This window comes from Falco punctatus (genome assembly GCF_963210335.1).
Source record: "Falco punctatus genome assembly, chromosome: 2".
NCBI lineage: Eukaryota > Metazoa > Chordata > Aves > Falconiformes > Falconidae > Falco > Falco punctatus.
This window is the reverse complement of record NC_137581.1, coordinates 92,789,125-92,813,986: the sequence shown is the minus strand read 5'-3', so window position 1 is coordinate 92,813,986 and position 24,862 is coordinate 92,789,125. Positions and strand designations below refer to the sequence as shown.

Sequence of the window (24,862 nt, the reverse complement as noted above, 5' to 3'; positions counted from 1 at the left end):
AGAAAGCAGCAATACGGACAGGGGATTCACCTGATCTGCTAAGGATAACTGAAAAGCACCCGTTTATTCTGCTGATTATAAAAGGAGTCTGTGGTGAGTAGCTCACATAGAGGCATTAACATTTTGCTAAACCGATACTGTGCAGCTGCTTAGATGAGCACAGATCACCTATTTTAGAACAAGGACTGTGGTGCTGCATTTGCATGATGTCCCACCACTCAAGTAGGGCACATATCTACTTTCCTACCTACTATCAAAGAGGACCCAGATCAGGCCACCCAGGGTGGCCCAGGCACTGTGCTGCCTGGTTTCTGGTCTCATGTGGGAATACAGCCCCAGCAAATTCAGAGCAGGGTGCCTGTGTGGAAGTTTGAGGAAGCTTCCAGAAAAAAAAAAGGCCAACAGGAAGGTGAACACAACACCCATATAGGATAGGAGACATTTGTGGGTGTCATGGGAGCACTTGTTGGTTTGAGAGCCTTCTATTGGCACACACTCATTAGATGCACATTGGAGGCACCCACGGCAGTGTGTAGGTGGGTTCAGAACTGAATCACACCAGCATTTGGAGTAGATCTTCAGCTTTATTTCCTCCAAAAGGAAATGAGGTCTGGTGCACAACAATTGCTGTGGGAAACCAATTACATGTAGTAAATGGAGATGGTTTGCTTCAAAACCGCGCTATTTCTCCAAATTGCTATTTTAGATTTAGACAATGAGGAGCATGATCCAAAGGTAGTAAAAGTGATACTCAAACTAAAAGGCACCTAAGGTCATGTTTTTATTTCCCAGATTGACTCTGTGAAATCATGAGCTTATTGAAGCTGTTATTGGGTGAGTTTATGTTAGGCAGAAGCTCGGAGCAGACCACCCTAACTATTCCTTTAAATACGGGGAATTTGGGATTATGCTTTACTCCAAGACTTGAGCCAGGTTATCCAGACTATGCTACTGTTAACTTCACTAGCAGCTTCTGACTATTAAATTTCTTAAATTATTAACAGAGAGCCCACAGAGGTGGAAGAGAGAGACTAGCTTTCCAGGAGCACTCCTGAAACATGGAATGTTGTCTACACCGCAGGCAAAGCTGGTTTTCTAGGCTCTGATCCAAATCTGTGAGAGCATCTTACCAGGAGTCCTATAAGGTGACCAATTTCCTCAGCTGAACTAGGATGTTACAAGCAGAGAAAATATTTCATATACAAACAAATCATCAAAGTGCAAAGATTCAAGTACACAGTTTTAGCAAGATGAAAGTTTAACAGACATTATTCTAGCAGTAGGCCAGCAAGGTCAAACCAGGATGTTAGATCCCGCAATCCATAAGGAATTTTAAGGAACAAGGAACCAGACAGTCCCGAAGATGGCTCACTTGTATAGGAATAAAGAACAACAGAACTGGTCCACCTCTGTGGTCCATGAAAAGTTAATTCACATTAAAAAACATACATAGCTTAAAAATAAAAATTAAAAATTAAAAAAAAAAAAAAAAAAGCAGCTTAAATTTAAAAGCAAGAGGATCAACCAGAGACTGGAAAATCAGCATTTCTGGAATTGCTATTCAGAATGAACTTGCAACTGAAGCAACATAGACATTTTCTTTGGACATCTAATAGATGCTTAAGTAAATATTCTGAGTCATTTTAGGGAAATTACACAAATATGAACCTCCTACACAGTAGAAAATACATAGATTCTTTTCATATCTTATTTTAGATGAGTCCTTAATTCATTTCATCATGTCAGCACATGGTAGTTAACAATTCAGATATAGCTGAATACCTGAAAAATCTAGACAGTACTGAGAACCCGTTATAGAAAGAAATATCTGAGACACGAAGTTAATTGCCATCAAAAATATAAAGGCTGCTAAATGGGAAAATGAGTGATTTCCTTGAACAAAGCACTGATCATGTCAGCCATGAACTGGCAAAGTTCATGGGACCGGGTGAACTGGCAAGAGGAAGGGTTTGTCTGGAAGTTACACAGAGCTAACAGCTACCAATTCACTATGCTAGCAGGGAAAAACTAAGCACTATGTAGGATAAAATACTGAGGCACAGAAATACGACTTTGATGCAGATGCCCAAGTGAAGGAGTCTCCTCCTGCTTGTGTGCAAGGATAAGGTGTTATTCAGTCCTAGGTACAGAGAGGATTATATTGTTTGTTTGCTTGTTGGTACATTTAGATCAGCTATTAGGAAGGAATTTTTTACTGTGAGGGTAGTGAGGCACTAGAACAGGTTGCCCAGAGAAGCTGTGGATGCCCCATCCCTGGAAGTGTTCAACATCAGGTTAGATGGGGCTTGGAGCAACCTGGTCCAGTGGAAGGTGCCCCTGCCCATGGTGGGGGGGTTGGAACTAGCTGATCTTTTAAGGTCCCTTCCAACCCAAACCACGCTGTGATTCTATGAGTCCCTGGCACGTTGCAGTGAGTGAGTTCCCCAGGATGCTGGCGGAGGCCACGTGCTATCCCAAGGGCAGTATTATTCTGATTCCCTCCTTGATCCACCTTACTCCCTTTCTCAGCAAATTGTAGTCACGTCACATATACAGACAGTGAATTTGGGGGGAAATGAGCTTCAGACAGCCCCTGTTCACTTCCACGCTGATCTGGCTTCACTGCCAGCTGTAGCCAAGCTGACTCAGAAGTCATCTGTGCTGTAATTACATTCCTTACTGTCCCTAAGACACACATAGAGTTTGGGGAGAACCTTTCATTTGCATTGCTATGGCAACTGCAACATAGCTCCCATGAGGAGGTCAGCTCAGGTTGGTAAGTCATTTGTTGCTTGATCCTCCCGTAACCTCTTCCGCACCCATCTGGGCAGCCAGCCCATGCCGCTGCGGTCATTGCCAATCTGCCTTTTCTTTACTGAACACTTCCTTTCGCTCGGGGCTGCAGTTCCTCCTAACGCAGGTTCTTGCAGAGAACTCAGCCTTCGCTTTCAGGCTGTTGTCAAAACCTCCAGTGTCTTCCTGGCAAGCTAGGGCTTAGATGCCTGCAGAGGAATTTAGGAGAACCATGCCTGAGTTCCACGAATCCCAGGTGACAGTAAGACCTTTGGCACCACCCTGTAACCAACAAAGTCACATTTTATGTGACACAAATGTGGCATCACTTCAGTGGCGTCAGAAAAACAGCAAGCTAGTGCAGGACATGGCCCACCCTTCCACAAGTACTCCCTAATGAGAGTCCGGTAAGCCAAGCAAACCCTCCTCAGTGTCTCAGGAAAACTTAAGATACATGACTCAGAATGTGGCCCCCTTCTTTGGAGGTGAGTTTCACAGAATCACAGAATAGTTAAGGTTGGCAGGGACCTCTGGAGATTGTCCAGTTCCACCACTGGCTGAGAGCAGGGCCAGCTACAGCATTTTTTTCAGGGCTGTGCACGGTTGGGTTTTCAGCATCTCCAGTGACAGAGACTCCATCACTTTTCTGGGCAACCTGTTCCAGTGTTCAAGCACCTGCACCATAAAAAAGTTCTCTCTTACCTTTAAGTAGAATTTCCTGTGTTTCAGTTCCTTCCCAGTGCCCCTTCTGTCAGTAGGCACCGCTGAGAAGAGTCTGGCTCTGTCTTCTTTAATCCTCTCATATCAGCTATTAATAAACATCGATAAGAGCCCCCTTGAGCCGTTTCTTCTCCAGACTAAACACCACTAGGTCTCTCAGCCTTTCACCATATGATGGATGCTCTGTCTCCGTGGTCCTTCACTGGACTCACTCCAGTATACCCATGAAAGCTTAGCTGTGTGGAAGCAACTCAACCACTGTAGTTGGGTTCAAAAGAGACTATTGCCCCTGCCCTAACTTACTATTACAAACACGGTCCTTGAACCTAAGCAACAGCCATCTGAGCTAACGCAGGACGGAAAATACAGATTTCATATCTTGCTGTGCTCCAAATATATGCTATGCTAAAGAGGAGTTGTAACCAGCGGTACTGTCCTGGACAGTTTAATACGTTAGGCTACCTGCTCAGCAGTTCATGCTTCCCACGGAGGACAAATAAGTCCAAGTCTACCAAGACACGATCATTCAACATATAGATGCAGATCAATGATGTGAGAGTAAATACATCTTTCTTTCTGTATCTTTTTCACTACATACCCAGTTTCTGAATGGAAACCCACAACGGCTTTATTTCATTGTTATCCCTCACAAGAATCCAAATTCCATTATCCACACGCGAATGAAAAACATACAAGCAAGCTCACTTTGTTTAAAATTTGGCGTGTATTTCTGCATTAGCAGGCAGCCTTTCTTGTCCTGCCACAGCCCCAACAAAATACTGCTCTCTGCTAGATTGCTGTGTCAGGTGTAAATATAAAAATGGAAATGAATACATTTCCACTGAAGGTCCTTACTCGAACAGGATGAGAGGTCTGAAATAATGCAAAAGCATGCTTCCAAACATTTTGTTTCAGAAGGCTGAGTCAACCTTGCAACTTTGCGCTCTGTCCATGCTTAGGAATTATGTCTTCAGATTTTAGACAGTGTATGTAAGTTTGGCTTTTTCACATCCTCCTCTCTTCAGTGAGACTGCTCAAGCAGGGCCACTTAGAGCCAGTTGCCCAGGACCATTATTCAGGCAGCTTTTGAGTATCTCCAAGGACGGAGACTCCACAGCTTCCCTGAGCAAGCTGTGCTAGTGCACGGCCACCCTCACAGCGGGGAAAGATTTTCCTGCTGTTCAGATGGAGCCTCCTGTGTTTCAGTTTGTGCCCACTACCTCTGCTCCAGTCACTGGGCACCTCTGAGAAGAGCCTGGCTCCATCCAGTTTGTACTCTCCCTTCAGCTATTTATACACATGGATGAGACTTCCCCCATCCCCCCTCGAGCCTTCTCTTCCCTAGGCTGAACAGCCCCAGCTCTGGCAGGCAGCTGTTCCGCCACTTCCAGGAGAGCAGGGCTTCCTCACATGTAACTGCGGCTTGGGAAGACAAATGCCGTATCTCCAAACATCCCCCTCTTCCTCCTTCTTCCCCAGGCTTTTGTTGCTGAGCATGATGCCATACGGTACGGAATATCCCTTTGGTCAGTCGGGGTCAGCTGTCCCCGCTGTGCCCCCTCCCAGCTCCCTGTGCACCCCCAGCCTGCTCGCTGGTGGGGTGGGGTGAGGGGCAGAAAGGCCCTGGCTCTGTGTAAGATGTGTATCAATGCTGTTTTCAGCACAAATCCAAAATGTAGCCCCATACGAGCTACTATGAAGAAAACTAACTCTATTCCAGCCAAAACCGGTACACTCTCAGCCTTTCCTCACAGGAGGGATGCTCCAGTCCTCTAATCACTTTAGTGGCCCTTCACTGCACTCCCTACAGTATGCCTATGTCTCTGTTGTACTGGGCAGCCCAGAGCTGGACACAGCACTCCAGGGGTGGCCTCAGCAGGACTGAATAGAGGAGAAGGATCACCTCAGCCCGCTGCCAACGCTCCTAACGAAGCCCAGGATTTGGCTGGAAAAGGCTTGTTTTCTGCCTTCCATTTTGGAAATGGCATGCTGCTGCTTCTGTCAGCTCAAATAGCAGATGGATCCCTTGTGGCAGTGGTGTTTGTCCCCAGGATACTGCTTTGTATAGCACAATTAGCAGAAAGAGGACTGGTAAGGGTGCTGGGAGGTTAAGGTGCTGTTTCCAGCTTCACTCCAGGTTGTATGTCTTTTTGTCCCCCCATTTTTGGGGGTAAATCACAGCATCTCACCCACAGTACAACTGGGACATGACTAAATGAAAAATTCCTTCGGTGACCCCACAGTTCACAACTGGCATTCTTTAACACAGCATCTACACATTTCTGACAATTTAATATATTTGAAAACACATTTGTACATTACAGACAATCTTGGGAAATGCTTCACCCCTCACAAACCAGTGGCCAGTGTCTCTCATTGGGGAAGACATACAGTGACACCGACTCTGTCAAGCTGTTTGAGGCACACATTTGCAAACCACTCTAGAAAAACACTGCCATAGGAATACATTTTATTTGTCATTACCATTAAAGCTTCTTTTACTGAAGAGATCAATTGGCTGTGTAACCTGAGATTTTCTAAAGCAATGTAAAGCTCTCAAACTTAGTTTTACAAAGCTGTAATAAGGGACACAGTGCTTTTTATTTTTGTACATTTTTTTACAAATTTGAACAGATATTTACCTTTTGATGAATTAAAAAAGTCACTTTGCCCAAAACAAAACAAAAAACCAACCCAAAGCTCAAAATTTGGAAGATTTCTTTATAGGAAAGGGTGCCCCAGGCATGTGGAGCCCATCAGTTACATGGTGCAGGTCCAACTTCTGTGACAGGTCTGGTGATGTCACATTGCTAATGGGATCCAGCCTTATACACAGTACAGGACCCCTCGCCTTCCCCTTCTGTCTCAGCGATGCAGGCTGCATTCCTGGCTTTGCAGGGCTGCCTCAATTGTCATGCAGTGGAATAACTTGTGATTCATAATTTAAAATATAACTTTCTATACTATTGCGAAAAGAGTGCCATGACCGTGGATTGGTCACTGGATAAAGGAAAACAAGGGTGAACCTTAATTCACCTTTGTACTCATTTACTGAAATTAACTGAGTGTTGCACGGCTGGAGCCCAGATAATGCTCCAGATTTATTACCGGTTCTTCTACAACTTTCATACAGGTGTTAAATTACATTTTAACAGGTAAGCGTATTTCCTCACTCTCTTACAAAATACAAATACAAAACCACCTTCTAATATCGCTTCTGTAATTTTGTAGGTCAGAATTACGTTCAGTATTACCAGACTTTCAGGAGAAATAGAGCAAATAAATTTGAAGTTTTGTAAAAGTGAAATCACTTATAAAAGCAAAGTGAAAAGATGTGCATTAAACATCAATTATTATAATCACAAAGAGTTGAAATACAGCAACAATTTCTCATTTGTACATATTGAGCAGCAAAAAAGTAAAAATAAAATAAAATACAACAAGCTTCATAGGGAAACAGACCTGAAACAGTTCTCTGCTGCTCATGGATAAGACAACTTTACCTTAAATTCTTTAGTGCATTCCCTCTCATTCACAAGAACTAATGATTATATCTTCCTGTTCTAAGACAAATCGAAAACAATCAAATCTTCAAATCAAGAACAGCTGTGAACTGGTGAATTAATACATATTCACTTGAGATCACTCTGAAATGTAGGACAAGGTCAATCATGACAAACAGCTAAGGTGCACAACCATTCCGCCATTTTTAAGAGGAAACACCATTTACACAGAACAGTTTTTGCTACAGAACAGTAAAACTGCCACCTGTAAAGAGCATTACTGAAAACAGTATAGGAGCAGACACTGTGAGGACTGTAAGCAGCTTACTCTTCTTTCTTCTATTCAGTATTGTTCCGTTCCTGACTTTCTGTAACATAAAAAGAGGGAGGGGAAGGAAGAATAAATGGGAAAAAATGATTAAAAATACTTCTTCTGTAACTCAGTTTTTTTCATGCTTATGTCAGTTTCTCTCAAACCTGTTGACTGACTTCAAAGTAGTTTTATGGTAAATACTACAAGTAGATGCATTTCATTTAGGTCAAGCAGCATAAAGCAAAACCACAAAGCTAAATATAGACTACATGTGTATCCAGCTCTGATTAATGGGCAGAATTAACCCTGAGATAAAATAAATGAGCCAGTACTTCTATCTTCCTTTTGTATCTGGAATTAGTTATTTAATCCATTCTAGAGTAATTCTGTTGAATACAATTGGTATCCGCTAGTGACACGTCCAAACAAAATCAGCTTGACTACCGGGAACTACTTCAAAGCACCACAAAAGTCCACTCATGCAAGCACTGAAACAGTTACATCTGCAAGGGTAAACAGAATCACCGTTCATAAATGTCATTGAGGAAAGCAAGGCCAAGCTAAAGGGGCTGTCCTGTACTATGTGTTGGTCTCGAGAAACAGAGCCATAGTGATGTTTCCAAGTGTGAAGGCTCCAGGTGAGACTGAAAAGGAATATTTTGGTCACTCTAGGACATGCATCAGTACTGTATCTGCATGCACCAGATCATTAAATCATTTAACATTCTGTTCTCCACTCACATGACTTGGGGGTGTATTATTATCTTTAAAGTGGTACATGAGAAGGAAAAAGAAATTTATTAGAAATCACAGAAGAAACGCATGCTGCAGCTAAGGACTAAACTCCTTCTAGCATCTCATGCCAGTATTTTTATCAGGAGACCATCAGGCAGAAATGCATCATTCATATGCACAGCTGCTTTGTGAGCACAGCATGTGAAAGGAATAAAATCGGAGGGGAAAGTTGTGTCCTGCTTACAGAATTGCTCAGAAATACTGGAAAGCATGAATGTACACACGTATCAGAGTACCATACCAGCTGCAACTCTAACGAATCAGTGTAGGGAAAATGAAGAGAGACTAAGATTCAGACCCAGATCTGCAGAGATCAGGTGTCTCAGGAAATACAACCTCCAAATTGAAAGGAAATCTATGGCTACCATGTTTACAGGTGAAAAAACAACAATCCAACATCTCTTTGGCAAAGCCTAAGGCAAGCAAATATTAATGCAAAATAAAAAGTCATGTCAACATAGTGTACTCAAAGTGATCCAACCTTGCAAACAGAAGTAACAAAAAAATCTCGACATAATTTTAAAACGTATTTGTATTGTATCTTCCAACACTAAACTCAATTTTGTACAGCATCCTACATGTAAGCTGTGCCCAAAACACTTAGCAGACTTTAATAAATTGCAGAGTTAGGCAGCAGAAGAGGAAAACAATTAAGTGCTGCAGGCAAGGAAGAAAATAGAAGCTCTCAGATGGGATTTGAAACAAAAGGGAGAATCCAGATAACTTTGTCTCCTGTTTTAAGTCTCGAAGAAATAAATGTCATAAAGCAACATCAAAATTATTTACCTTAATAGCATCATCCGTTTCTGTGCTCTCACACAATCATTTCAGCCTGTTTCTGAATCAGGAAACTCTTTTTCTGGAGAGCTGTCATCACTGAGGTCACTATAGCTGTCACTATTAGAAGCAATGCACAGTCAGAAGGATCTAAACCAAATACTTTATTCAAACCCTCCAACCCAGACGATGCATATGACCAACACTTTCCTCAAATGCAACCCATTTCCAGAAAACTACTTTAAGCCCATGCTCAATTTTAGTATTTTAGAACACCTTCCTCTACAGGAATGGGTTTAAGTTTGAGTCTAAGATCTGATGAGAAAAAATATCCTACCTGATAAACAGTATGTTCAATTTCTTTTTGCTTGGCCCCTGGTACCTTCATTCTACAGTTTGCTGGTGCTGTGTGCCTATTACTGCGATTAACAACATGGAGTGCAACAGCTATTCAGAGCAAGACTAAAAGGAATTTCTCCTTTGTGATAAAGAAAATTATTGTTTTAACCAAAGAGAAAATTAGGACAACTTCATTTACTCAGAATGCTACAATTTATACTTAAATTACAATTCTTGCTCTTCGAGTCAGAACACAAGTCATCTTCAGTGCACCAAGCAATATCCTGACTTTTTTCCTGAGGTTTTATCCCCTTCTGCAGTTTCCCGAGAGAAGCAGACTGGTTTTTACTGAACAAACTGCCATGCAAATGATGGTTTTATAAAGTGGCCAGAACAAGGAAACAGTGAAGAACAGGAATCACCACAGTGACCGAGAGAAAGAAGTGTCCACAAATCACATTTTCAGTCAGCTGTGATCTCTACTGGGTCTCCAGTTTTATCTTAACTCTAAATACACGTCTTCAGAAGAACCTCCAGCCTTAACCTCTCCCTACTACACTTCACTTCTACAGTCTGATTTCTGGATGCTTGAATTTCCCCAAGATCAGAAACCAGCAAAGGAAGCGCAGGGAACTGACAAGTGCATTTCAGCAGCAATAATTCTGGTCAGTTCCGTGATACTTCGGAGCACATGTTGCGGTTAACATGGTGGGGGATCTCAGACCTCATTTATGCGAGTACAGCAGCGTCAGCCTTGGGTACCAACTCTACTCCAGCCACTGTACACGTCACATCTCGCTCTTACCACATACACCTTCACCCTCCAGCCAACAGGACCCCAGTCACGTCACACTCCCCACCTCTGGCAGTGATCCCTTACTGAGACATCAAGCGCATAACCAGCCCATGACCCACCTAGACACAGCTTTACCAGCTGGCCCACAGTGACTGCCTGCTGTGTAATGATTTAAGGGGAACTATGTAACCCCGCAGCTGGAGATCTTTCATCTAGACTGCAATGTGGAACAGTGAACAAACTGCACTCTGCTATATTGGTGCTTCTTACTGAGCACTGCTTTGTAGCCTGATTTTCACCCTCTCTTCTTTGCAAAAATAAAATAGTAATCAAAGATTAGATATAAACACAGTCATTTTAATAGAGTCGGACAGGAGGAATGGCACCAACAGTCGTCTCGTTTAATTTCTACCTCTGACTGTTAGGAAAGCCTCCCACAGTTCCAGCAAATCACTGTACCAAATTCTTTACAAAACCAGCTTAGATATTCCGACTGTTCTAACATTAAGACTTTGCCTACAGCATGTTGTTGATGCAGTTCTTATAAAGACTGTGTCATATTGGGCTAGTGAGAAATGCTCAATTTGATCATTTCACCAGCTGGCAAACAATTACACAGTTCAAGTGAGGAAAGTATTGTTAACAGTATGATCAAGCATGCCAGATGCACACAGACAAACACATCACCAACATTGTACTTACTTCTTTCTGAAAGTACCCATGGAAACATGGAATAAAAATTCAGTATTATTAAAACAGTTTTGCATATTCACATCACAGCAAAATAGCACAAACTGTCCACAGAACAGAGGGTAAAACTGTGATGGCAGAGAGCTGCATAATCTTACGATAGTCCTGGTTTAAATCCAGCATCTTCAGAGAACTTTTTTTTTCTTTTTTTTTTCAATAGGCTCTGCTGCCCAGTGGCAGTCACAGCCAAAAAACATATGCCAGAGCATCGTATACAACACAGTATGGGAGACAGATGCTTAAGTAAAAATGCTCAGTGACCAATGAGGTGAGAGAACTGCCCAGCTTCATCTCTTGAAGAACAGTTAGGTGCTGATCCCCACCCAGCACTCTCATAATAGGTCCTCCCTCACTCAATGGGTCTCAAAAGCTGTAACAATCGTTCGTTTCAAACAGCCACAGCCTGTACTAACGTAAGTACATTTGTCTTTCATTTGCATTGAGGAAGAAATGCACTTAGCTTGGCTCCTGCCTTTGCAGGGAATAGCATTACTGTAACAACTGTTTAAATTGCATACATTTCTGGAAAAGGACCTTTTTGTCAATTATATGTTAAAAAAGGATGAAAAAAAAACCCCTCTGAAACTGTGTCAAACACTTCATTTCTAAAGAATGTTGATCTGAATTTTCCAAACGAAACCAACAGAACATTCAAGGAACACCCATTTTACAGTTGCCTATATTTCTTAATAAAAACATTAAAAGCGGGTGTTTTGGTCCTTTTGAGAGGCTGTTTGAGAAACACAGGTTTAAAATTGGTCTGCAGTCTTAATTCCAATGACTATACAACTGAGATTGGCTGCTGAGGAGGTGCACTGCAACTTCATGCCGTGTTTCCCCAGCTATCGGCTGCATTCCACACCATACCGATAGAGAACCTTCTCAGCTTGCCTCCTTTTGTGCTTTAGACAAATATAGCAGAGTTATGATGATGCCTTTGTCAGCAGAACAGAGACATCTGAAACTGGCATGAATTTGGTAATAATGGAGCACATGCAAGGGGGAAGATCTTTTCATTACTTACATCTTGAGAAAACAGGGATCTGAAGATGACTGGACATTAAAGCAAAACAAAATCCCATAATGTGATTTCTCAACAGAGGATGTTTTCCTTGCTCGCGAAAATGTGTTGCAGTTCATTGCAAAGTGAAACGCCAGACAGGTGCTGTTAGGTTCAGGTTGCAGCTAACTGCGAAGTGAAATACCAGGTACTGGTTGATATTTCACTTTGCAGTGAGCATATTTCCATTAACTACAGGTAGATTAGATGCAAGGATCAAAGTGACCAAAATTCTTTATCTTGCAGACTGAAGTGACTGCCCAGATGCAGTGACACTGCATACTCTGAGTTTAGTCCTGCTTTTATCTTGGCCACATCTTTATACTCCAGCTACCATTAAAAAAAAAAGATGGAATAGAACTGTGGTGGCCTTGGATTTGCTCACTAGCTCCTTTTTGTTGGAGTCCACGTTGTAAGAATCATTACAAACAAGATTAAGTGGGTGTCAGGTTCTTGCCTTATTCTTATTTATCCCCACCCCCCAAAAAAGGCGGATGATTGAAATTATTATAGTCATTAAGAAAATATTTAAAATATTTTATTTCTTGTGCAGTGGTTATAATTGCAGTCACTCATACTTCTCAATGTGGATTTTTATGATTTTTATAATTAAAATGATCATATACCATTTATTATGATCGCCATCATTACATGATCCTACGCTTCCTTGAAACATCATTTCATTAAAGAATCCTTCAGCACTACCCAAGACTCCCCAAGTCCAAGCTGCCAGACATTTGCACTCCATAAGTGGACCTAGGGTAACAGTTTTATTAGGAGCCAGCACTACAAAAATCACAACCAAGATGGCAGAACATATCTGGGTGTTACAAAAACTCTCTGCCAAGTCTCATGCATGGGATTCAATTAATTCAGCTTTGACATCTTCATCTGAGACAGCTGGCATCAGCTTCTTGCAATCAATGGAGAGAAACAGGCACTTGTAGGGTACAATGCTTCTGAGCCACTTAACCATTATCATGAGCTGTCTGGCTCCCTTAAAGTGCATATTCACTTAGCAACTACAGAAAAAGACTTGGGGTGATTAGCTCAGAAGTGTCTTCACTGTAAACATCTAACATTAAAATATCAAAGTAACTGTCATAACCACCATTACTCAGTTCACTACTAAATACCACTAATGGTTGAGAAAGGATTTCCTTTAAAACTTTTTCTCTAGTTTTCTGTAAGAGCTCTGAGGGTACCAACAAGTCTTAGCTGCCCTGGCCATCCTCACCTGGGGCCTCCACTGACGGAGCCAGGAGCCTTGGCTCCCAATCCTTGCCTGCACTATGTTGCAGACATGCCTGTACCCATCTCTGAGTTCTGTAGTCACCAGCTGACTGGACTACCTGGATTGACCTCAGACCTAACTCATCACTTTGCGCTTCTGCACTGGACTGTCTGTAAGACACGGTAACTGTCACTGCAGCCAGCCTGCTTGCCACCTTTGGCAACAGCGGTACCGACTGCTGCTGGTGAGGACACTACCCCTACCAGTACAGATGCCACCCCTGGCTCCTGGATTGTTTTCTTTGGTGGAGCAGCCCCTACCTCTCTTGCCACTGCCTTGACGGTTTTCAAATCTCAAGATCGCCCTCACTTTCCTCTGAAATGTCTGGATTTGGCCAATGGCAGAAATATGATGCTGTGCCAGACGTGTTTTGGTTGAGACAATGTACAGGGGATTATCAGAGATAGCCCTGATCATACCTTCTTTGTCCCTCATACATCAGAACATGTTTCATAGGCTGTTTCCTGTTCTGCTTATAGGTGCTTGCCCAAGTCTTCCTACAAGGCTGATTTGGGAGATAGCTGGACCATGTTAGTGCAGTAAGCACCCTATGGGCAAAACTCCTGAGATTTTTTTTCTTTATGCACAACTCCTCCTGTCCTCTGGCCATTTTTGTTCCTTGTCTCTGAATGCAACTCATAAGTCATCTGCTATTAATAATCTGCCCAGAACTTAACATAGTACTCTGTGACTGGATGGCATTGGATTAGTGCCTCACATCAGCATATTCACTAACGCTTTGCAAAAATATATTTTGGCAGTAGTCCTAGTTACCCACACTTTCTCACCTATGAACATCTCTCACTTCCTACATTTCCTCCCATCTACTGGACATTTCTGTTTATTTATGTTTAGCTTGTGACCTTTAGCTTCCTCAAAAAAACCCAAAACCAAACCAACGCACAGTCATAGAATGGTTTGGGTTGGAAGGGACCTTAAAGATCACTTAGTTTCACCCCCCCTATCATGGGCAAGGACACCTTCCACTAGACCAGGATGCAGATCTCATTATTTCCAGCACAGGTTTCTCAATTGCCTATATATTTTCACGTTATTTCTTTGTTCTGAACAGTGCTTTCAGCTCTTATTTAAATGACATTACTTGCAAATATCATTAATGCACTGTGACCGACTCTTGCAGGCTATTAATAAAAGATGTTAACTGAGGGAAAGAAGAAATAAAGCCTGCTGATGCTAAACTTGCTATGGGGAAAAAAGAAACCAGCAACATGGCTTTATGGTACATCAGTGGTTTTGCAATCCATATGACACTGTTCCCAAAGATAAGCCAGTTTTTATTACTTTTCCCAAATGAAACTGTAAGACTCTGTCAAAGGCAACAACATTACAAGTGAAGTTCCCCTCTTCATCCACTAGTTTTCTATTAAACAATTTTGTTTTCTTTCAAAAAGCAGTGTATTTGTGGGTATTGTACACATTCTGAGAGTCTCCTGTGGTTCTGGTTTTCTCTGTCCTTTAAAATGAGACATTTAAACCGGCAGCTTCTCACCTTCCTCAGCTCCGTGTGAAATGGTAACCTCAGTATTTCCAAGGAAAGATTTAGAAAAAATCATGATTTAAAAGCATTCACAAGGACGTGCATCACTTTGTCTGATGGTTAGGCACTCATGCCATAAAGCACGAGAGGCTGAAACCACAAGGGCAATTTAGATGCCCAAGTACCACTTCAGGTAACTAATGATTCATCAGTGAGTTACTCTCATCCTTTGCTCAGTTCTTGACTGTCTCTGTACGCATCAAAGCTTCTGGAAACTAAGTTTACCCCAGAGGATGCATTTCAGTCTCAAGCTGGGTATGCTCCTGCCTATGTGTAAGCATTCTCAGACTGTCTATCATACTATGCCTCACAAAAATTTAAGGGAAGTTTATTCACTTTGATTTATTTAAAGCACTCTCCTGGGAGGTGTGATACATCTTTAAATTTACTATTTGTTCTGCTTAGAAGCTAGGGCTTCCGCCCAGATACCAGATGTTCTAAAATCACATTCTAATTTATGGGGCTGTTAAATATTCTGTGGTAATAATTTCCTGTTAAGAATCTCATACTGAAATATCTATTTCCTTTTGTCTCAGAACTTCATCATTAACTCTCTTTTTAGTGTTTTTAACAGCCTAGTTTAGGTAATCTGCTCAACTTGCTGGCCTCCACAAATTCTCTTTCAGGTTACATCTTTGTTCTAGTCAACAGTATGGCTACAGTTCATAGAATCACAGAATGGGGGGGTTGGAAGGGACCTTAAAGATCATCTCATTCCAACCCCCTTGCCACAGGCAGGGACACCTTCCACTAGACCAGGTTGCTCAAAGCCCCTTCCAGCCTGGCCTTGAACACTTCAAACATTTTCAGGGATTTATGTGGGCAGTGTTGGATGAGGTGTGCAGAAAATCCTATTCTCAGATTTTTTTCAGTGTTGTTATGACATGCCTTAGCTTTACTACTCAATGAAATCATTAGCATTCTGGGGTTTAAAGGTTTAAATTGGAAATCCTTTCCACTCAGCAGGTGGATATGTTAATATGAGTAGGTGTGCTGTAATTAGCACCGAAATTCCCTCCTGAACGTTCTTCCCTGAAAAGTGTTCCTCTTTTAGTCTCCAAATGTTTTTCTGTTCCAATGTTCTTTCCCAAGACAGAGGAGTTTGCTTGATTGCTGTGTAACTAGGTAAATGGTAAAATTTTTATTTTTCTATATAAAGTTTTGGGGTATGAACTTTTGCCTTTGCTAAATGTTTAAGTGTTGATTGCAGTTTTCTGTATAAACATGAAGAAAAAGAGTTGGGTATACTATTTTATTGATTATTTCAAGTAAGTAAGTGTGGCACATTCAATTAATTGCTGAAACTTAAAGTCAGGGTTAGAAAACATATTTACTATAATGCTAAGGGATTAAAATTTAAATTAGCAGAAGATATGCAGATCACTCATTCAAAAAAAGTATTTTTTCTTTATCTCAGAGAGATGAGTATGTATATTTATGGGAGGAAACAGTAAAAGAAAGGATATTGGGATCTGGGAAACAAGATGAACTGTGAGGCAGAGTGCCCACAAGAGGAAAAGACTGAAGATCACTGTGCCTGAAGACTCCCTCCTGCCAAGCACCACAAAAATCTGGCTTGTGTAATGCACTGGCACAAATTTTAAAAGGTAGATAATGTTATGACCACTAATAACAGTGACAGGTTAAGGTAGTAGGAGTATTTCAATCAAGCTATACTAGTTCGCAGATCAGAAAGATATTCTCTCTGCATGTACACCATTGCACATTTGGCCAGGGTGAGCAAAGATGAACAACATTTATGAAAAATAACTGATAACCATAAGGAGCAGGGTACCAAAACAGACTGATCTGGTCTGGCTTGGCTATTTTCCATTACTAATGAAACCTGAATAAAATTTCTAATTCTCGCTTAAGAAAAGGACATTTTAACAGAAAGAAATGCTAAAAAAAAACCGGAAAAACACAACAACCAAAAAGCCCTAAAACCCCCACAAAATTAGTAAGTTTGGTGCCTTGTTTAGAGGAAAAGCCAGTAAGCCAGAGTTGGATCTGTTCTGTGTTACTATTCAGCCATTCTGTGATTTATTTTTTTTAAATTATTTTTGTTATTGTACCCTAGGCTTCCCTCTGACCTCTTTATGACTGCTATTGTAATGAAATTGTAACTGTTAATATCATTGAAATAAACAAGAATGAGTTAACACCAGCTAAAAAACTGTTGCTACATTCAATAAACCAAAAACTCTGTGTCCAAGGGAACTGGTACAAGATTTTGGTTTGGCCAAACCATCCAGTTTTGATCTAGATCCAAACCCTTCCGTAAGTCTAAAGATACCCCAAAATGTTTTGTTTCAGGCCTGCCTCTGCTAGATGGTATTATTTAGTTACTGCAAATAAAATCAGTGTTTTCTTTTTTCTTGATCCTCTAAGTAAATTTCTTTCCCTGTGAAACTACTGTTAATGAATGAATGTTAACACAGGAGACCACTGACTTAACGTGAATTTGCTAAAGGTTTTTTGCTTCTTTCTGGTTATAATGTATGGATTTGGCTTTAGCCTTAACAGCCTCTGAAAATGAGGAAGTCAGGAACTATGCTTACGGCTTACAAATACTTTTACACCAGGGTTTATGTCAGGCATGCACAGGAACAAATAAATCAATCCATGAAGAACTCTTCCTCTTCTGGACTTCTGAATTGAAGGACAGGATAGTCCCTCCAAAAATGTGACTGTTAAACTGCAGGCAAGTAAGAAAGAAAGGTTACCTTGGAGACAATTTACATCCACGTTGCAGGTATGCACTGAGTGTCCCAGTTGCTGCTAGCAACAGTCCAAGGTATGGAGGTGAAGGTTTCATAGGTCTTGAGGAAAACTCTGGGTGGAATTGAACTCCCACAAAATATGGGTGATCTGTAAGATCGATATCAAAGAAAACTGTAAGATGTAGGAAGGAGATAGTAGAAAAACTGTTAGGAAATAAGTTTATTGAAGATTTTGCATAGGAGTCCAGAAGTCAGATCAGCTTGTGTGAATTTAAGGGCGAGGCAGCAGGAACCTTAACTTTTTCCATGAAGAGCAATTGACAACAGAGGCAGAAGGTTAGTAAGGCAAATTAAGGAAAAATCACCCTGTGATTCAACCTTAACGTGCACAATGATGTAATTAAAAACTGAATAATAAACCTGTACTGACATGTGAGGTGGGGGGAACAACCACGAAGTCTGCATTTATCATGTTATTTTCATAGTATTTTGGTTTCCCATATATATATATATATATGCACATATATTCAGAACATGCACCTTAACATATCTGAGGGAGAAATAAAACAGTTCCTAAAAGACCAAACATTACCATACAGCAACTATTTACACACTAAGATAGATATGAAAGCAACATCCAGAGAAAATGGGGGAAAACAAGCTTCAAATAATTGGGCATGGAAGGGATCTCCTGCAACATTAAGTCCAGTCTCCTGTTACTGAATGCAGCTACATCGTGTAGTCTCATGCACAAAGGGTCAAGGGTCTGCTGTAACACTACTTAGGGTTTTTTGCTCCCACTAGAAAGCTCTTTTGATACTCTCTCCTTTTGCTTAGAAACCTTTTCCTGTCACAGGCCATCTTCATTACAACCAACTTACATCTATTTCTTGTGGTGCTCTTCTTTCCTGATGTTTGGCCTGTGTGATTAAGGATGACAACATCACCATCATTCAACTCTGCCTGCTAAGCTAAACAAGCCATGCTGCTTCACCTTCTCTTAAATCTTCAGTGCCCTGTTTCCCAATCAAAGCACCTCTTAACTACTGCTTTTGCTTCCCTTCTGTCTTCTTTGAAAGGATAAGGAAGGAAAAATGTTTTCATACTCTTCCATACTGTGCACCAGTTCCTTTTCTGAACATTGTTTTAAAGGAGCTAACATTAACCATTTCTAGTACCAGGACACTGGACAAAATTAACCACAGATCTCTTCTGGTTTGACAATTTCCACAACAATCCCAAACATTCAAGGAATATCTCTGCAGTACAGAGTAAGTGATAAGAAAATTGGGGTTTTCTTCTGTGAAGATAAACTACATGATATAGTCTACTGCTCTTCTCTCTGCTGCTGTCTTAAAGAGAACCTCAATCCTAAATTTATGCCGTAATTTCTTTCTCTTTATTATGCAATTTAGTTCTTTTAAAGCGTTAAAATAAAACAATGACAAAGCATCAAAAATTTCCTGTGGGGATATTTTGCTTAAAAGCTTAGCCTAAGCTATCTGGTTTACTGTTATTTCTATGCTTCTACTCCAATCCATCGTCCTCCCTATGATGACTGTTTTTCTTTAGTAATCAAGAGTCTCCTTGCAGCTCACTGTGAAAGAATCCCAGGTTTTACTGCTGCTTTTATTCTTTTCACAGTAACATGCAATTTTAAAATTCCACCTGATTTATTTCACAATGCTCTCTATAGAAGTTGTTTCATGCAGGGCAGACAAAATAGCATTCCAACACCAGCACGCATAACAGAGGTAATCTATCAGGAACAAACTATGCAAAGAACACTATGACAACTAGTACTTTATGAATTCACATGTATCTTTGGCTCTCCGATTACTCTCTATGGTGCAGTTGCTTGACATTATAAGTACCATGGAGTATATAAAATCAATTCTCAGGAGCATCATGTCACAAGTAGCACTCCATAGGATGATAATGGATTCCTATGATAAATTTCTGTTTCTATGCATGCAGTTTATCTTAATCAATGTCAACTAGGGGCCACAGAAAGGAAAAGAAATGAAAAGAAACAAAACGAAATGAAAAAAATATATCTTGTAAGGTAGCCTGCATCTTCAGGTGCCTGACACTCATCTAGCCAACAGTGACTTAACAGCAAGGAGTCAATCAAAGAATCAAGCAAAATCAAAGGGATTGTTTCCAAGAGCTACTCTGTATAGCATTCAACAAAAATGCAGTGTATCTCCTTTTTATTTCAGAACCTTTTAGAAAAGACATCAAGTCTTACTTGGTAAAGTAGTCCAAACCTACCAGATTTCCACAATATGAAACCCTCATCTATCTGAATCACCTCTGTGAAAGGAAGGAGCTTGCTTTCTATTTGATTTTTATACTTTTTTCTATGATTCTAAACATAAGGTAACTCAAGGAAACACAGATTGGAAGGCAGGCACCTTGGGAGGTCTCTAGTCCCACCTCCTGCTCAAAGCAGGGTCAAGTTCAAAGCTAAATCAGGTTGCTGACAGCTTTGTCTAGTCAAGTTTTGAAGGTCTCTACCTGCAAGGATGAAGATTTCACAGCCTCTCTAGGTAACATATTCCAGTGATGTTTTACGCTTTAGCTATATTGCATGTATATGTATTTCATATACTCAAGCAAACTGAACCTGTATTAATTATTGGGACATGAATAAGAATATTTCGTGGTGTTAGGGAGCAGGCCAATGTCATGAAGCTGGATTTTATCTTTCAAAGCCCAAGGCTACCATGAGAGGTCCCTGATGACTGGAAAAAGGCAGTCACCATGCCCTTCTTCAAGACAAAAAGAATACAAGGAAGCACAGGACAGTCAGCCTAACCTCAGTTTATGGCAAGATTATGAAACAAATCCTCCTCCAAGGCATTTCCAGACACATGAAGGACAGGAAGGCAATTGGGCACAACAAACTTGGGAACAATCAGTCCTTGGAAGCAGGGAGAGCAGTAGCCTTCCTTCATCCTGACTTTGGTTTCCTAGCATTCAAGTTGGGAGCTATGGACTATGGGAAGACTACAAGGTGTGTTAAAAAATGGCTGGACTGCTGGGTTCAAAGAGTAATGGTGAGTGGCTTGAAGTCCAACCAAGAGCATACAGAGAGGTACTCAAAACCTGACTGACACGGGTCTCAACAACCTGATCTATATTTGAAGGCAGTTCTGTGTTGAGGTCAGACTAGATAAAATCCCAAATCACTCTATGATTCTACATAGCCAAATCCCACTGCGCTAGAATTATGACCTTTAGGAAAAGGAGCATGTCTTTTCCTGATAATCAAATACATGCACAACCCTTGAGACATCTAAGACTTCTCCTAGCATCCTCTGAATCTTTACCCGCTGTAATACACAGGTGGAGTCAGCAGTATCCCCCAACATGATCCTGGCTATTATGACAGCTAAATATTGTGCCATTTAACTACATGCCATTTAACAACCTATAATTCACACGGGTTTAATAGATGCGGAAAGTACTACAGACAAGAAAGACACTCACTCTCCAGTTCAATAATTTCCATTCTGTTCCCTTCCGTATCATGGCCAACAAATTTCAAACCTTTCTCTTCAAAGCAGTGAGTCAATTCTGGGTTCACCTGAAATATTGAAAGTAATAATAATTGTAGTTCTATTTATTTTTTTAACAAACAGTAGTGGTTAATTATAATGTTTTTAGTATACATACAGGAAAGAAAGGAATTGAGAAAAGAGTTGGGAAGTTTTGCTTTCTTAACAACTCTCTGGTATAAATTTGTAAAAATGGGCATGCTTATTTAGTAAGAGATGAGTCAGTAATTTTAAAACTTACTACATAGCATTCAAAAGATTAAAGCCAGGGTCCCTTCTGCTTACTGCCCTCCCCATTCTGAGCAGCTTGCATTCCTTGTTTCTCAAACAGCCCATTACAGCAGGTACAGACCGACCTTTTCTCTTTGAACACTGCATTTCAGTGGTTATGACACGAACTCTGGTTCAGCTCCTCCTTCAGACTGAGTTGCTCTGCAGTGAGTTGTTTCATTTCCTTGGTGATGTTCTAACCACTCAGTTAATATTCAAACTCTGAGCACTTTTACCACCACTACATTCTCCATCCAGCTTCTGAAGGAAACCTAACATTGTCTGAATCAGTTTGTAGCATGCACACATCTCACAGCCTGGGCCCCTCTGGAGATACTGATGGAGTCAGGTCCCTTCTGAACTATTTTAGAGAGAACTCTAGGAGTCCAGCTCTTGCCTGTCTCCTTGAATGATGGTATTTTGAATGTACACAGGCACTTCTGCTCAGATGTTCTCAAACAGAGGAGCGGAACTATACAAGGAGCATACAGAGTTGCATGTGGAAAGCAAGTGATCTTAATTAGCCTCCAAGTTGTAGATGCCTGAAGTCTGCCCGTATTTACATTATGAAAGAACACGCACTGCCTGAACATAATCTAAGCCTTTAAATAAACCAAATCGGCCAAGGAGTGATGCACTTAAGGATTGTAAGCCTTTACCTTTCAAATACTTCACAGGAAGTTGAAGTCAGGTGATCTCTGACATCACTCTCCAAGATCCTTTGGCTAAGACACTGCACCTTCTCTACCACAGAAACAGTACACTACATTGTTGCCCTCTGTTGAACACTTGTAAGAACACCTCTGTGATACTGTGTCTAGTTTCAGGCTCCTAAGTACAAGAAAGACTGACAAAATGTTGCAAGTCCATAGGAAGTCCAACCAGGGTGGTTAGGAGGTTGGACAACATGCAACACAGGAGGAGAAAGCAGATTTGTTCAGCCTGGAGAAGAGAAGGAAACTATCTAATGGGATGGTATAAAGAAGACTCAGCCAGACCTTGCTCAGAAATGTACAGCACAAGACTGAGAGATGAAAGACAAACTGCCCAAGGAGATCCCCTATTAGATATAAGGGAAAAGGAATCAACAATGAAGTGGTTAAGCACTGGAACAGATTCGAAAGATGTGGAATCTTTCTCTTCAGAAAGATTCAAAACTAGATGGGACAAAATCCTGAGCGGTCTGCTCTGACTGAAGTTGGCTCAGCTCCAAACAGGGAGTTTGACCAGACACTTACAGAGGTCCCTTTCAATCTAAATTATACTATCTAACCATTACTAAATTTTGGGTTATGTTTATGTAAGAATTCTCCCATTGGCTTTAAAAAGAATTGTGCCTAGCAAGAGAAACACAGTTTGCCTAAGCTTTAACTTCTGAGCACAAAGTACATTAGCAGTGCTTACCTCATATCGATGCCTGTGTCGCTCCTCTACAAACATTTCATCACCATAAAGTTTCCCTGAATATTCAACAAAAGAGAAATTATTGTTAATGTGTTGCTTTAATAGTTGTTGCAACTATTTCTTGTAATTTAAACCTCAAAAAAGTTTCACATGTAAAACGTAACAGGACACTATTCATCTCACTCCAGCTTTCTGTTTTTCTGAGTGATGACTAGTTTCTTTTAATTTACTGTTACCTGAGTTTATTCAGGATTCATATTTGACATTCCTTGACCAGAAATAGCTTAAGTAGACTACAGTCTATAGGCCACGCTTAAACTAATTTAAATTTTAAAGCCCAAAATAAAATAAAAAAATGTTTGAGTGAACAAGCAACATAAAATCCCTTCAGGGTTTTACAACAGTTATATGCAAAAGGTGCAGCGAAGGAACCCTGTTAGTAGCATCAGTTCCATTTTAATAGAATAGAATATGCATGGTAGCTAGCATAAGGCCTCCAATGGCAAAGAGATAATATTGTTTTTTTCTGTTTTCCTGATCTCATTACCCAAACGACACTTTCAGTCCTCTGAACCTAATATGGAACACTCTACATTCCAGAGCAACAAGGAATAAGTTAGAGGTATGCAGGTAAGCCAGAATTTAATCATATCTCTAACTTACAGTCACAGCTCAAACTTTGCTCTCAATTTATCCTAGTGTCATTAGAATTACTATCTCGCTTAAAGGTTGCTACAAGAACTAGACTGCCCAGAAGATCTCCTAAAATTGTAGAATGACAGTACTGCAATTTTACAGAAAGTGGTATACATGTTAATCTTAAGGTACCACCTTTTCAAAATGATTATTTTCCTTCAAGTTGTAAAGCATCAGAAATAGGAATCAGATTTCCTGAGTAAACTACATCAGCTTTCTATGTGTCTTTGATAAATACAGTCATCTAAACAACTCACAATATTGGTCAAGAATTACAACACGTGTTAATTGTTATTAACTTAAGTGTTTAGGTCACAGAAATACTTGTACATTTTTATATGCATACCTATATCACACCTAGGCAAAGCATCACCCAGATCAGTGAGATCACTAGCACAGGCATTCTCTAGAAAGGCAGATTTTTCATTAAATATGCATATGTATCACACTTTGATCTCCTGCTGAAGTAGATGTAATTTTTAAAGGATCAGAAGGGTACATTCCGCAAGTTCAACATAGCTAAATATAGTAATAGCTCAATGTCAGTGGCAGAGCAATATAAGAAATATGCCCATATTTAACCGATGGGCAAGAAACCAGTTTTTACACATTTACAGCATCACTTTATTACTCCTGTATAATAGGAGGCAAGTATTACTTCAATTTTAAAATACATATTGATCAAATTGAGTCATTTGTTCTATATTCTGGTTGCTTTTGTTTTGCATTCTGAAGCATCTTGAATCATTTTCCTTTCCCGCAACAAATAATTTGCTTTCTCAAAACCAGACTGTTTCCAGGGACGAGCTAGGCCTAAGGCATTGCTGGATCAGAGACCGGAGTTAAGCAGGGCCTGGCTTATTAGGATACAAACAACGTGAGGACTAAGGCAGTGAGGCCAGGTGACGTTTAAGGCTGAGGTGTACAGGCAACTCTAGGGAATGACAACCAGCGTTTAGGTCAGGCAAGAGCACAAAGGGTAGGAGTTCGGGTTAGTTCTACCAAAAAGCTTCAAGGGTAGAACAAGAAGCCCTGGTTCACACATCCTGTCAAGTCAGAAAGAAAATAGGAAGAAAACTCTCTGATATTCCCAAGAAAATAATGAATTAAACTACTATAAGATGCATTTCAATTATCTCAACAGTCATTGTTTATTTAAAGCCTTGGACTCTAATTGACCTTTTCACTGCAACTTTCAGATGTCTCTCATTTCTTTCTTTACATTCCAATCCTGGGTAAATGTATATGGGAACAGGATCAGAGTGAATGAACTCGGGGAAACTGTCACCCAACTGCTTGCCTGAGGTTACAGTCCTTTAACAAAACATGCTCTGGTGTTTTTGCTTTGCCATGTACAGAGTTCCTATCCAAAAGGCAAGTCATAAGAGCAGAAGTGTAACTTACTTAAAACAGAATTCTGTGTTTTGAAAACAGTCCTCCTCTTCCCCAGTCTCATTGTTCCACCCATATCTCCAGGATTGTGTTCTGGCATGTCAATAACCTGTACA

The 24,862-nt window shown here is 40.6% G+C and overlaps 1 protein-coding gene across 3 annotated transcripts in view; it reads right to left on the bottom strand.

Annotated features, from left to right (window-relative positions):
- Positions 1 to 5,786: 5,786 nt before the first annotated feature.
- Positions 5,787 to 24,862, bottom strand: part of CTPS2 (CTP synthase 2) — a 79,157-nt gene continuing 60,081 nt past the window's right edge. For all 3 annotated transcript variants that reach the window (XM_080377159.1, XM_080377158.1, XM_080377160.1), the window contains 6 exons: positions 24,759 to 24,855; positions 22,659 to 22,714; positions 20,917 to 21,013; positions 17,425 to 17,569; positions 8,911 to 9,021; positions 5,787 to 7,384 (listed from right to left, as the gene is read on the bottom strand). In XM_080377159.1, the coding sequence (XP_080233285.1) occupies positions 8,952 to 9,021; positions 17,425 to 17,569; positions 20,917 to 21,013; positions 22,659 to 22,714; positions 24,759 to 24,855 (465 nt within the window). In that variant the 3' untranslated portion in view covers positions 5,787 to 7,384; positions 8,911 to 8,951. The remainder of the gene's footprint in view (positions 7,385 to 8,910; positions 9,022 to 17,424; positions 17,570 to 20,916; positions 21,014 to 22,658; positions 22,715 to 24,758; positions 24,856 to 24,862) is intronic.